Below are 15,464 nucleotides of genomic sequence, written 5' to 3' on the forward strand. Positions count from 1 at the left end.
TCATCTGGAAGTGGAAGGCTTTGCACCGCATTTAAAATGTGTCTGAATAAAGAAATAATTTCTCGCGTTATATAACCAAATTGGGGCGGAGCTCCTTGGCGAAATTCACTATGCTCTCTTAAGGACAAGTATAAACTACTGATATTTGATCCACTTCGAATTGTCTTTTTGCGATGATAATATTTGATCCACTTCATTCTAGTTTAGTTGATGTTTAAAAGGCCAAGGAAAATTGATTGAAAATTAATCTATTCCATGCTAGTTCGACAAAATTTTGAATTTACAGAATTGCATATTGGCTAATATAGCCACCGCTCGCCTAGACTGGATCATCTCAGCTCAAGTCAGCTGCAATTCCATTGTTGGAATATGTTAGCTTCCAGAAAACTGTTTCCATGCCTTCAAAGGACCAACTTCTTGGACACTTGAGGGACTCTCCTTCAGCCTTGCACTATTCATAAATAAACCTCTGGCTGCAAATCCCATGAGCTCGGTTGGGTCCATATAACCACGAATCCTTGACACAATCCCACCCCCGTAAGAAAACCCAATCCTGAAGCATGTATCAGACGAAATGGCTTCAGGTGCTTGGTCTTCAACATTCAGATTCAGTTGAGTCGGGATTTCTGGTCTTAAAGAGGAACCATCTTCGGTAAATATGAAACTAGTCATGCCAAATGCTTCCCAGTCCACCTGCTGTAAAATTCCATTTGCACGTTCTGCATTTTGTGAAGTGTAATCCTCAATTTGGAGTGATTGTTCAAGGGCTAACTTATCAACTTGGGCTTTCAACTCACAGAGCCTGTGACCAATCCTCGAGGATATGGCATCATATAATGTTCCTCTTGATACATGTTGCTTACCATCCGCTGTGAGGAGCAAATCATCAAATTGTATTGGATCACCGATGAGTACCGTTACCTACAAATTTAAGCAATGGAGAGGTTAGTTCCCAAGAGCATTTAAATCATGGAGTATGTGAAAAGGTGTCAGAGCCTCCCAAGTCCCAATCGCCAATGGAAATATACGTAAACAATACTGAAAATCTCTATAACTGTTTACACCTTTCTCCTTTCTTTGCTATAATTGCAGTTGCAGCTCCAAAAGTGTAAACAGCAAAGACTAGATTTGAAAATAAGGATCTTCGGCTCTGGTTAAAGAAAAAAAGGAAGATAATAATAAAGTCCATGCTTGTAGGTCATGTTGTGTATGGTAAAAGATGGAAAGAGCCTCTTCATTCTTTTCATTTCCAATTTAAGTGTGTTTTGTATGCTCAAGTGGGTAGTGCAAGGGTACTAAAAATTAAATATGCACACTTTACCGTCTTGCCAATCCGTGGGAAACTTGCTCCAATTGGCATGATTTCTTGCATCCCTGAATGCACAAAGGGGACAACCATGGGGATATTATCTGCATCCATGACCAATCTGCAGAAAAAAAATGGAAACTTGGGAATAAATACATCACTTTGGCTTAACAGGATAAGATAAGACATTAGAAAGACAATGATGCAATGGGGATAAAAGTAGGAGACATTAAGCAAAATGCAAGCTTTTATCAGGGAAAAAAACCTAGGTAGCCAAATCGCTGAGCACCAACTTTGAGAAACTGCAAATGTTAGGAGCATCTTAGGAGTGAATACTGAATAGTATATACATATGATAGGGATTACGCTTATTGTGTTCCACTTTTAGAATCATTTGTTCTCATTTTTGTGGAAAAAACTGAATAATATTTCCCATTCTGATCACTGTTGCAGCTCAAAATTCTATCATATATGCAAATGGGTATGTGCATGTGTGTTTGACAAGTTGATTATGCTGAGGCTTGTTAAATTTCTTACAAGGACCAATTCAGTATGCAAAGAAGCTATCTCTACATACCTCAAAAAATAACAAAGGCATCTATTTCATGATGTAGTCCAACAAAATAATACACATCTAATTTGTGGAAATCAAGCCACAGCTTTCTGTAGATATATAGTAATCCTAACACATTTCTTCACAAACCATAAATTGACATAAACATTTTGAAAAAAGAAAAAAACTAAATCCTTACCTTCCGACTCCTCTCTTGGCAGACCCCATGGTTCTTCCACCATCACGAGAACGGCTTCCCTCTGGAAATATGTGAACCCACCCCCCTTTGTTTAGCTTTGCAAGGGCCATATCCAACCCCTAAAAGAGATTAATGAGAAATGTAATAGGCTTATTACATGAGAACACATTATGCACATGGAAAAACACCAGGAACGGGTGATATACATATAATGAAGACCTTAAATTTAAGATGAAGAATCATTCCCCTGATCTGTTACCCTAAATATCTAATGCACATTGAAAAAGATATTCTACAATAACTAGAACCAAGATAACCATAATTAAGTAAATAGTTCATATTGTAGCAATATATTGTAAAAGAATCTCATTTCCAAAATGGGATTTTCTGATTCTTGATATGCTTCTTACTTCATACTTTCTTAATTCTGTTATCTTTCAATGAATGTTAGCTTTGTCCAAAACCACGAGCAATATAATTTCATTCAAGTTAATGACCTGGCCCCACCCTGATCGTTGGGTTGCTCAACCTGTGACTAGGGGTGGCACTGGACTGGGCCTGAAATATAAGCTCAGGCCTGGGCTGGGTTGGGTTCCGGGCCTATGTTTTAAATGTAGAATATTAAGTATAATACAATATATAGCAGCACCGGTCCCAAGCCCCGATAAAAGAGGAGGGTTATGCTGGTTGGCAGCCAGCATAGACTTTTGCCAAACTCTTAAGTCATGGATTCAGAATTGTCTTTAATTGTCTTTTGTGTTAATAATATAACGATGGATATGACACTAAACAAAACAGAATGGCGAAAAAGGATTTGTGTAAATGTCCCTATATAGGATAAGACTTAGATGATGATGATGATGATGATATAATTATGTATAAAATTTATGTTATCTTCATATAATATAAAATATTATATATAATATGTACTATTCATATTACAATATGTATATGTAATATAAAAACACATATATCAACCTGTGAAACCAAAGATGGGTCTATCTACTTTTGAAACATAGAATCAAATGAAATGTGCAATTGGCTAGTGATAAAAATTAATAATAGTTTATTAGCATAAAAGTGACACTATATAGGAAAAACAGAGAACTCTGGGTCATTTGTTTTTAGTGTCTGAACAAGAAAAGTTATGTTTTGTTTGTAAACGAAATGTAGAGAGCTATGTGTGGAAGACAAAGTTGATGATGTTTTCAAGGCACGACTCAACCATTCTTCAAATAAATAAAAATGGATTCAGGCAAGTCATGTATTTTGTATTTTAAGTTTTCAATCATTTTAAAGTATTTTTTTTTCTTTTTTTTTTCAAATTTATTTTGTTTAGGCTGTGTTCATGGTTTTTAATGTCACTGAAAATTTGGTTTTAGAGAAAGACACTGACATTGTTGATTTATTTTACCAAAAATTTGGAATATCATTAAAAATATAAAACCAGTCAGATAAAGACGCAAAATACAACAACATACTAAGAATTCTGTAATAAAAGAAATTACAATATTTTGAACACTTAATCACCGACCAAGGGTCTGAAATGGTTAAATATTCTAAAATTTAAAACCTTTGTTGTATTTAAATTATCACAAAAATGGAAAAGGATTCCTGAATTTGCTGTTTTCTATGTTCAGATGTTCAGCTCTAAAAATGGGTTGTATGCAAAGTGGAAAGTAGTATGAGTTTTATGCTGCATCATGGATAATAGATCCACCAACTTGCAGGAACCACATGCTTTTTCTGCCCCACAACACAACACGCAGCCTTAATGTTTCCAATTGAATATGGACTGTAATTTATGTATATAAAATCTAAATATGCACATATTCTCTCTCCTTTTTTCTTTCTTTACTTTTCTTCGCTCTCTTTTTTAGAATGGCAGATTATGGTTTTTTGGTTGAGCATTTTTGCATGCTTTCTTAAAAAAAGGTATGAAAAGTGACTTCTATCTTCTTTTAAAGTAATAATCATTTTTGCCAGTAGTATTTGGAAACTTTGATTTCAGTTTTTCCCCTTTCTTGAGTGTCAATGTGAGACAGTTGTTACATTTGTTTCTCATTTCTGATTCTTTTCAGATTAGTTCCCCTTCTTATATGACCATATGTTGGGGACCCTGGACTTTGATCACTTGGTGGAAAGCATCTTTTTTTTTTTTTTTTTTCCTTTCTTGCAAATCTTTGTGAAAATGCCAAGAGATAATGCTTCAAGTACCTCTCTCCTGTTTGCTAAAATGCCTGTACTAAAGATCAAGTGTTTGTTACAACAATTGTAAGGGACCATAGATTTTTCTACCTTTTATTTTATTTTTATGCTAGATGGTTTTTTTCATTCCAAAACATTTTAGCCAAGACTGCCAAATCAATGGGACTATAACGCAGTTGAACCTCGGAGTCATGATGCAGTGCATCTTGAGGAGTTGAGGATTGATTGGTTTGGTAATTAAGTGTGACATAATAAAAAGACTGGAAGAATCTGAAAATACAGACTTATACAAGAAAAAAGTGTCCTACAGGGGCCCTTCATAAATTTCCGTATCATCACTGGCAACAAAACAATGACAGAAGGTTGTAGTTTTGAACTAAATACTAAAAATTGAAGAATATAATCATGATGGAAAAAAGAAATCATAAACCTGATTGAATTATAAGAAAAAGAAGGGACCTATTGAAGTCAACATCAAGAACTGCAATTTCTACTCTCCTAAAAGATAGCTCCATCTGTGACCCATTCCAACTATAAAACAGAATATGGTGTAGTACAAAGAACTCCCAAATCATGACTATAGCATTCTTCTAATTGATATGAGTTTATTAACCATTACTAAAACTAAAAATTGTATGATACAGAAAACATGGCATTTACAAATAGGCAAGCAGGAAGGAAGAAGAATCTTAGGCTGTGTTTGGTTTGAAGGAAAAAGTAGGGAAAGGAAGGGAAATGTAGGGAAACCTTTACAAACCTTGTATAGGTTTCCCTATCTTTCCCTTCCTTTCCCTACCTTCTCCTTCAAACTGTTGAGTTTTGGGCTGATATAACATGTTTTTATTTACATAGCATAGTTAGGGAGTTATTGGGCCTTAGGCCCATTAGTTTATGTTTAAGTTAAGAGTGTTTTTATGTTCTCACAAGTAGCCGACTTACTAAGGGCATACTTGTCTTTGTACTCTCTTTTATTTATGAGTATATAATCAAATGGAAGGGGCGGCCAGACCTAATTCTGAGCTTTCCCCATTCTCTTCTATCTCTCTTCTCCCTCTTTCTTAGCTGAAACCTTTTCTCCTCTTTCTTTTCTTCTTTCTTTTACAGTTTTTATATCAAAACAGGTTGTCCAAACTTTTCTACTTAGTATCAGAGCAAGTTTAAAGATTTCTTGAGCTGCTCCATCGTGCAGCCCTAGATCGGCCGACTGCATGATAAGGTAAAGGGCTGATCAAAGACTTCAGGTAAGCCCAGTTTTTGGTGGAATTGCAATCCCTTGTAGCTGGTCTAGGGTTTTACACCAAAATCAGGAAGAACTGGAGAAAGGGGGAAAGTCCTGTTTTAGTAGGACTCTTCATTTTTGACCTAGGAAGTGGCACTCTAGTTTTCTAGAGTTCCTTGAGGTTTTCTGAAGGGGGCGGTTCAAGTCCCAACCTTTTTGGAGGTCTCTAGAAGGAGCGACAACCTCTTCTCTTTCTTCTCTTGCTCCCATGGAAAAAGGAATCTTTGGAGGGGAGGGGCTTCTAGAGTTCCAAGAGTGTGTTTGAGGTTTCTAAAGGAGATAAATGCCTTCTTTTTCATCTCAAATTGATTTCTTAATCTATTATGAAAGTTATGGAGGGCTGTGGAGTCGAAAACAAATTTACAGGAGAAATGAGATCCAGGGGAGGAGGTATTGGAGACCTCTTCGGGGTCGAAACCATCACTATAGTCAAGTTGGATGGTACAAACTACTTAGAATTGTCACAATATGCAAAGATGGCCATTGGTGCTTGTGGGAAATTGGGGTATGTCACCGGTGAGGAAAAGAAACCTAAAACTAACCATTCTCGATGGGTACAGGAGAACTACGTGGTGATGACTCGGATGTGTAATTCCATGTTGCCCCATATAAGTAAGAGCTTTTATGGGCTAACACAACTAAGGAGATTTGGGATGGACCGATGAAGTAGCAGAAATCTATTCGTAGAATGAAAAAGTTGCTAGAGCCTATCAGTTGAGAAACCAAGTGATTGCTACTAGGCAGGGAGATAAGTTTGTTGCTATTTATTTTTCAGCCCTCAAAACCTTATGACAGGAGATAGATCATTTGGAGACTGTTGTTTGGGAAAGTAGCAAAGATGCAACAACTTATTAGAAGCTGGTAGAAAAGAATAGGGTTTTTGAGTTTTTAGTTGGACTTAACCTTGAGTATGATATTGCACGACAACATATTCTTTCCCGAGACAATGCAACCCTCTCTCAAGCATATGCCTTTGTGTCTGGAGAGGAGAGTAGGAGAAATGTGATGATGAGGAACCCAGGTCTTGAGCAATCAGCTATGGTTAGCACAGTGAAGCCTAAGCCGAGTAGGGACAAGGGTGGAAATGAACCGAGGAAGGAGGACAAAAGGGATCTAATCTGTGACTACTGTAATAAACCCAAACATACCAGAGATACCTGTTGGAAGCTTTACCCACACCTTGTACCGAGCCGACTCAAAAATAAGGGAAATGTGAATATGATAGTGATTGGTGATTTATCAGAGCCACCTACTATAGCCTCTCTAGAGTCTGTTGCAATAGCTATAGTGAGGGCCGAATTAGAGAAATATGGGCAGTTCCTGAATCAGAAGGATACAACCAGTTCCAACTCTTTATCAGGTGGACAACAAGGTGTAGGTGGATCAGGAGGTAGTCATTCTACCTCGTTTGCACACACAGGTAGTTCACATGCCACTGCAAATTATGTATCCACTACAGGTAAAGGGGGACCTCCCTGGATTATAGACTCAAGAGCCTCAGAACTTATAACCAATATTTCCACCTCATACCACCTCTGCTCTGGCAAAGAGAGAGTTTTCACAACTGATGGATCACATGTGCCCATTGTTGGGAAAGGGTTTGTCAGGATAACCAATACCATTACCCTACCTTCTGTCCTTCATGTTCCTAGATTGATCACTAATCTTTTATTTGTTAGTAGCTTAACAAAGAATTTCAACTGTTTCGTGATTTTTTCTCCTGATCATTGTCTTGCAGGATTTGGAAGCAAAGAGGACAATTGGGATTGGTCGTAAGGTGAACGAAATCTATCTTTTTGATGCGCTTCCTAGTCATCAGAGTAATCATATCAGCAGGAGTATTGAGTTGGAGTCAATGGGTCAGATTATGCTTTGGCATAATGGGTTAGGACATTTGTCTTTTGCTTCTTTGCGTTTTTTGTTTCCCAAATTGTTTGGTCTGTCAATTTGTTCAGTTTGGAGAGTAAGGATTGTCAACTTGGAAAGCATTATAGACATTCCTTTAAAACAAGTAATAAAAGATGTCCTTTTTTTTTATCAATAGTAATAAAAGATGTTCTTTTGTTTATGATATTGTTCATACTAATGTGTGGGGACCATACCATGTTTCCTCTATGGGTGGTTATCGGTATTTTCTTCTGTTTGTGGATGATTACCAAGTAATACTTTGAAAAAAAAAAACTATCATCGTACCTATTGGAGCATGGAGTTATCCATTAGAACAGTTGTACATACACTCCACAACAGAATGATGTAGCAGAAAGGAAAAACAAACATATTGTGGAAATAGCAAGAAGCATGATGTTGAGCTCTACAGTTCCAATTCGTTTTTGGGGTGATGCAGTTCTTACAATAGTGTTCTTGATTAACGGGGGCCTTTTCGTGTTCTTGGATATAGCACTCTGTTTAACCTTCTTTTTCCTAAGGGGGAGACATTCCATATTCCACTAAGGGTGTTTGGATGTGTATGCTTTGTCCATGTTCTTGGTCCTTACCGCTCAAAGTTGGATCCTAAGGCGAAGAAGTGTGTCTTCCTCGGGTATGTAGGAAATTAGAAGGGGTATTGTTATTATGATCCAGTCTTCGGGAGTCGGTATGTTACTGTGGATGTCAACTTTTTTGATTCCACACCTTTTTTCTTGGGGGGTTCTTCTTAGGGGGAGTGTTTTGGAGGACGTGAGCAATCTATACCACTTCCTGTTCCAGTTCCTTTGTTTACTCTAGTGTCTAACCTAGCTATCTCACCCACTTTGCCACCTCCATTGTGTCCTGTCTCTCAATGTTTCACACGACAGGTTTGATAGGTTTAGAAGTGCATTGGTTGTATTTGCCTATACTCAAACTCAATTTGATCATACTCTTTTTGTGAAGAGGAGGGGGTAACTGGTGTTAGTTTTGATAGTGTATGTGGATGACATTGTAGTTACAGGAAATGATTTGAGTGAGATTGGTACCCTAAAGAAGAATTTGCACAAAGAGTTTGAGATTAAGGACCTTGGGGAGATGAAGTACTTGGCATTGAAATGGCAAGGTCCAAGCATGGGATCTTCATCTCACAGAGGAAGTATGTTCTAGAACTACTACAGGAGACAGGAAAGCTTGGGGCAAAGGCAGTTGATACACCTATTGATCAGAACCACAGGATAAAGGCTTCAGAGGGTGAACTATACTTATGTATGACACGACCAGACATCTCTTATGTAGTGAGTGTGGTGAGTCAATACATGCATGCCCCACGAGTTCAACATTGGGAGGCTATTGACAGGATACTTTCCTATTTGAAGGGACACCAAGGTAAAGGCATATTGTTTGCTGATCATGGACGGTTGAAGTTAGAAGCTTACATAGATGCTGATTGGGCAAGGTGCCTAGATGACAGGAGATCTACATCAGGAGTTTGTACTCTTGTTGGAGGTAATTTAGTTTCATGGAAGAGTAAGAAACAGATAATTATGGCAAGGTCAAGTGCAGAAGCTAAATACAAAGCCATGTCACATGGTGTTTCAAAGCTCCTCTAGATCCGTTCCTTGTTAGGGGAGATTGGAGTTGAGGCTGAAGAACCTATGATGCTATATTGTGACAATTAGGCAACAATTAACATTGCCCACAACCCAGTTCAGCATGATAGGACGAAACATATAGAAGTGGATAGACACTTATAAGGGAAAGGGTGACAACCGGAGAAGTTTGCTTACCATATGTTGCATCTGACTTGCAACTTGCTTAGTGATTTAAAAGGCGCGCCTAGGCGCACAGGTGAGGTGCATTTCAGGGTATGCGCCTCGCCTAGGTCCTAGGCGCAACCCTTTCAGAAGGCGTACGCGCCTGGTGCGCCTAGGCATGCGCCTGATGTGCCTTGCGCCTCAGCCCAGGCATGCACCTTTTGAAAATTTGGCAATTTTTTGCTTTTATTTGAACATAATGGCTGGGCCGCTTCGCTCGCTCGCCGAAGTTCCAAGAACCCCCAATTTGGTAATATAGTTCATTCATTCATCTTAATAAAATGTCTTCTTAAAAAGCAATTAAAACTATAAAATCATTATTTTTTGTGTGAAAACTAGGAATTAAGACCTAATGTGGACTTGTTTGGGCTTGCCTCGAGGGGCGTCGCACAAAGGCAGCTCGTAGAATTAGGAATTGAGTGAAAAAAGAGATTAGTGGTTTTACATGCTTGAAAATGTTTTATATGTTTGATTTTATTTTTAAATTCTCATTGAATATGCTTTACATCTTATGTTTATGTATTTTAATTTTAGATAATAGGTTTTTTAAAACATTATTTTAAAATTTAACTTTATATTTTTTAGTAATATTATGTTTAATAATTTTTTTATTTTTTGACATTGTTTTTAGCTTTTTTTTTTGTATTTTTGCGCCTTGCGCCTTAGGTGCAAATTGACCCCTGTGCCTTGTGCTTTTAAAACACTGAACTTGCTAATGTTCTTACAAAAGGAGTTGCAAGAAACAAGATGGAGCATGATCTACACAAAGTTGGGAATGTACGACATTTATTCCCAACTTGAGGGGGAGCGTTGAGTTTTGGGCTGATAATAACATATTTTTATTTACATAGCATAGTTAGGAAGTTATTGGGCCTTAGGCCCATTAGTTTATTTTCAAGTTAAGAGTGTTTTTAAGTTCTCATAAGTAGCCGACTTACTAAGGGCATGCTTGTCTTTGTACTCTCTTTTATTTAGTATATAATCTAATGAAAGGGGTGGCTAGACCTAATCCTTAGCTTCTCCCATTCTCTTCTATCTCTCTTCTCCATCTTTCTTAGCTGAAACTTTTTCTCCTCTTTCTTTTCTTCTTTCTTTTACAGTTTCTATATCAAAACAGGCTGTAAACTTTTCTACTTTCAAACCAAACATAAGGTTAGTGTACATCCTAACCTACATTATTTAGCTAATGTAAAACCAAATCTTTTAGAATAATCCTATACACATAACTTTCATGGTTTGACAAATAATGGGTGCCTTGAGAAACATTTTTAAGTTAAAGATTAACTAAATGCTGAAGTATACATATTTATAGGATACCTTTTGATAAATCCCATCACCACGAGAAACTGGTAGAACTTTGACACATCGGAAGAACGTGGATGTCACAGGGTTGGTAAAACATCGGTCAGTTGCACAGAGCGTCCATCTCAAGCTCTGGGCATCCAACAAAACATTTGGTGGCAACAGAGAAGCAATGACAAATGGATCATCTACAGAAGCCACATGATTGCTTACCTGCAGCAAATAATTGAATACATCTGAGAAAATAAGACCTAAATGGAAAAAGGGACAGTCCACACAACAAAAGCATGATGCATACAAAGTTGCAAATACATAGATATATCATTCCATACAGGCTAAGTTGCAATTTGCAAATAGTAATCTAACAAGCTTCAAAATAATAAACTCAAATAACTTCAGTAATGAAAAGACATGCATAGATGCAGCAAATTGAATATTTGCAATAGGGTGTCCACAGAATACCGTTATAAGAGGCTTGCCTTCTGGTCTCTGCAATAATGCCTGATGAAGTTTTTCTGCCCCATATATCTGAAATAAAGAGACCAAATTTAGCCCTCGAAGGGGTGGGAGGAGCAGTAAAAGAGGGGGGGGGGGGGGAGAGAAGTAAAAGGGAAATGAATATCTAGCAGCATTTCGAATACCTGTATGTGATTAAGCCCATGCATAAACACGTGACAAACGTTTCCAATAACTGGAACAGCTAGAGATCGAAGCATGTGGATGATGAATGAATCTTCCTCCGCATCAAAATCTTTATTAACTGCAGTTGTAAGACACCCACAAGCAATATTAATTGCTCGGTAAAATACATGGAAAAAAATAAACCTGCCAAGGGATTTTCGGAATCTGGGGATTCAGGGATTTGCAAGAACATGACAAAGAGAAAGACTTTGCCACGTTAAGTGGCAGACTCCAAGTTAGACCGGAAACCAATCTCTTGATCAACTAAGTCCAAATCCAGAATTCCACCAAAGAAGCAAAATGATGTTCAAGTGTTTATCGGTATCCCCATATTATCTAGGGAAAGTGTGCCGCAAAAACTTACCGCATCAGGTACTTCCAGAACAGTTCCTAGAAACTAGGAGATAGTAACCAGGTTGAATTCATATATTAAATCTCCTACATATTGCCCGCAAATGAACAATTCGATTAAATAAAAATACTTAGTACAATTAAACCTCAAAAAGGGTTGGTATGCCGGAGCCTAGAAGTATTTCTACATAATTCAAGTCACAAGGTATGCACTAAAATCAGTAAAATGGTATTCTTATCATTATGGATAAAATTGAAACAATAAATGACCAAAAGAAAAAAAGAGTGGAAAAAAACAGCTCTTGATATATAGGAATGGCCAAATGAAAAAGCATTTCATTTCTTCGATTCTTTGCCTAACCTAAAATAAAAACCGAAAAGAAAAACAAAAGAGGAAATGATGTTCTGAGAAGCATACCCCGCTTCCGATAGAATGGAGATGAAGCCGGCATCGAATCTGTGCGAAGATTGCGTAGGCGTAGAACCCACCGTTGAACCGATGACGAGAAATAACCATCTGATAGCCTCGATTTACGTCTATGCTTGTCGACAGCGATGCGAAAACGATCTCTGATCCGAATCTGCAGTGCCCGGGCCTTTTCCTTCCATAGATCGCTCTGATCAATCCAGCCTCCGGCCATGGATGTGTCGACAGGTTTGCTTGAAGTCGGATAAAAACAGACCAGTACTTGATAATCAAAGACAAAATTTTCAGATTTAGGGTTTTCGGACTTTGCAGCAGATTCTTCGAACAGTTATGGAGAGTGTCGTCCCTGTGTAAAACATCTGAAGGACACCCCCGTGCCTTCCGCGGGGAGCGAAAGAAATAGGAGAATGGCAGAGTGACGCGCGACCAGTATGGATCAGAAGACGCTCACTAAACGACAAGAAGCTAATATTTCTTTGATTGAAGCCAAATTACCAAATCAACCGCCGTCGGATATCTGTATCTGTCCTGTTTATCTGCTTGTAATAAAAAGTGCGCAACAAATGCTCGTCGCGATAGCACCACCCAAAAAGAAAATATGAGAGAACTAGCTGGTGTGGTGATTGGTGACTGGTGACTGGTGACTGATGATGTGATATATACTGTGTACAACTGTACATAGTCATAACCTAGGAGATGTTGGGTTGGTGGGGATTATTCGGGGTCTGCTATCGACAATTGATACTCACATCCTTACCCACCATGTATTGGAAACATCGGAAATACGCAGTCGTCATATCTCATGGTAGAGATGTGGGGAGTAGCAGATCCGAGCTCGGTGCGGATGCTCTATACACAAAACATCGTGTGTGCCCATCACGAAAGATCCATTATCTATTATGGTTTTATTATATACGGTAAATCACCATCTATAAGCTGGTGAGGTCATTCATGCGTTTCCTTTCCTTTATTGCTCAAAATTCACCTTTCCGTTAAGATTTCCGTTAGATTGTTAGTGACTGTTAATAGAAGTTGTCTAAATAAGTATTTATACGATCAAATTTGGAAATTTTTTTAAACTACCCTTAAGGTTTAGAAAATTGATTAATTATTATTGTTTCAGTATTGTCTAAAACTAAAAAAACTAAAAGTGTTCACAATTGACTAAATCTTCCTTACCATCAATGTTTATTAATGAAAGGATTAAAAAGACTATTTTGCCCATTATTCTTCTTTAAATTTTCAAAATGAAATTTTTGACACCTTATTGAAAGAGAGAACTTCAAACAAAACTCATTTAAAGATGTCGGAGACTATGGACCAATTCTCGTCTTTCATAGCATCTTCCCATTGTCCAGATCAACACGTCATTGGTCTAGAGTCAATTGCTACTGCACATCCCATCGACAATCCTGCTATTGGAGTGGCACTACTCGTAAGGGTTTGACTAATAGACATCTTACCTTGTGACGGGGCACCGAAGATCTATTGGCTCCAAGATGAGAAGCACCAGAGATCTGTTGGCCCTTGAGCACTAGAAAGGCATCGATGGTTGGCTTGAGACAACTGAAAAGTCACCATCTTTGCAAGATTCACCATCATTGGCCTTCCTTGATCAAAGAAGAAGAGATTACAAAATTGAAGTGTGTGAGTCTCGGAAGTCCATTGCAGTTTCATCCATGAGTGCCTTTCTGTAGCCCTCCTCGTCTATTGGTGTTCACTAATACAGTCTCTCTCTCTCTCTCTTTGGCTCCATTCCGGTTTGATACCCAAAATTAGCCTTCTCTAATGGCTTCCACAATTGCATTAAGGAGAGCCACCACTCCAAGCCTCCTCAACCCAGTCCACTCTGTCATGGTTGTTCCACCCATAGTGCGCTCTTTCAATACTAATGCTCAAATGCGCAACTATGACGATGACGAGCATGGTGTTAATGTTAGTTGCTGCTCTGACTAGCTTGTCTCTCGCCGTTGTGGTTACATTCCTAATCTCTTCTAGTCCTTATTGTTTATCCTATTCAGTTTTTTGTTCTTGTGACTTGTGATTCATACTTGGGTTCATTAACTCTGTAAATCTTTTTGGTTTCTCACCATGTTTTCTTTCAATTTGGTTGGCAGACGTGCTTGATCCTTTCTCTCCAACAAGAGCTTAAGTCAGGTGTTTAATTTGATGGACCAGTTCATGGAGAACCCATTCCTGGCTACATCAAGGGGGATGGGAGCTGGAACGAGAAGAGGATGGGATGTGAAGGAAGATGAGAATGTTGTATGTGAGGATGGGCATGCCAGGGCTAGGGAAGGAAAACGTGAAGGTGTTTGTGGAGTAGAATACTTTGATCATCGAGGGAGAAGGGGAAAAAGAATCTAACAAGGAGAAGAGTTGGCAGAGGTACAATAGCAGGATCAACTTGCCTAAAAAGCTCTACATGATCTATCAAATTAAGGCGGAGATGAAGAATGGTATTCTTAAGGTTATTGTTCCAAAGGTGAAGGAAGAGGACAGGAAGGACGTCTTCCAAGTTAAGATCGACTAATTTTTGGGAGTAACTCTGGTAGAGAACTGAAAAGTCACCGCCTTTGCAAGATTCACCATCGTCGGCCTTCCCTGATCAAAGAAGAAGAGATTACAAAATTGGAGTGTGTGAGTCTCAGACATCCGTTGTAGTTTCATCCATGAGTGCCTTTCTATAGTCCTCCTTGTATTGGTGTTACTCTTGCCAAATTTGCAAAACCATCAAAGGCTCCGATGTCGGAGTCATCTTCCCGTTTCTAATGGATCGAATCAAAATCTATGTTGTGTCAGATGGGAGGGTAAGCATTTGTATTGAAACCTTGATGTGCTTGAAGCTTCTCGACAACCATCTTGATCGTGCGGCTTTGTTCAGTCTAGAGGCAACGGTGATGGCAGTGGTAGCAACTACAATGGTGGCTATGGTCATGATGGCAAGTATGAAACAAGGAAAGTGAACGAGAGAGAACGAAGGGAGATAGATAGATAGATAGATAGATAGATAAAGAGAGAGAGAGAGGAGGTTTGAAGGTTACTCGCCACTAGTTTGAGTAGAGAAGACAGTGATCTTTGCCAAAAAGGGTATTTTGGGTATAATTTAAAATTAAATCAAACATGTGAAGTCACGTATAAATGGCTTATGACGAAAGCTTAATGGGAAGGGTGTTGTGTGACAATTGTTAGAAACAGTAGGGGTACTTTAAGACAATACTGAAATAGTAGGGGTATAGTTAGTCAATTTCCTAAACCCTAGGGGTAGTTTAAGAAATTTGCCCTTCTAATATATATTTTAAATGTATGCGTGTTGGATTAGGCCTAGGCCGAGCTTAAAGTATTAGGCCTAGGTCCAATTCTAAAATTTGCAGGCCAAGTGTGGGTTCGGGCCATGTTAGAAGTAGTTTTGTCATAAAATCATTTAATAAGCTTG

At 38.3% G+C, this 15,464-nt stretch overlaps 1 protein-coding gene and 1 pseudogene across 1 annotated transcript; one reads left to right on the forward strand and one right to left on the reverse strand.

The window, feature by feature from the left end:
* Positions 1-165: 165 nt before the first annotated feature.
* LOC104606156 (Phospholipid/glycerol acyltransferase family protein) lies at positions 166-12,462 on the reverse strand. Its single transcript, XM_010271227.3, is given in 8 exon segments — positions 166-386; positions 388-921; positions 1,322-1,427; positions 2,059-2,177; positions 10,585-10,782; positions 11,032-11,097; positions 11,211-11,329; positions 12,020-12,462. Coding segments are annotated over 8 exon segments (1,407 nt in total). The 5' UTR covers positions 12,243-12,462; the 3' UTR covers positions 166-344.
* Positions 12,463-13,677: 1,215 nt separating this feature from the next.
* On the forward strand, positions 13,678-14,703 carry LOC104606238 (small heat shock protein, chloroplastic-like; annotated as a pseudogene).
* The last annotated feature ends 761 nt before the right edge of the window (positions 14,704-15,464 follow it).

This window comes from Nelumbo nucifera, chromosome 4, assembly GCF_055504915.1.
Source record: "Nelumbo nucifera cultivar China Antique chromosome 4, China Antique-T2T, whole genome shotgun sequence".
In the NCBI taxonomy this organism is placed as follows: domain Eukaryota; kingdom Viridiplantae; phylum Streptophyta; class Magnoliopsida; order Proteales; family Nelumbonaceae; genus Nelumbo; species Nelumbo nucifera.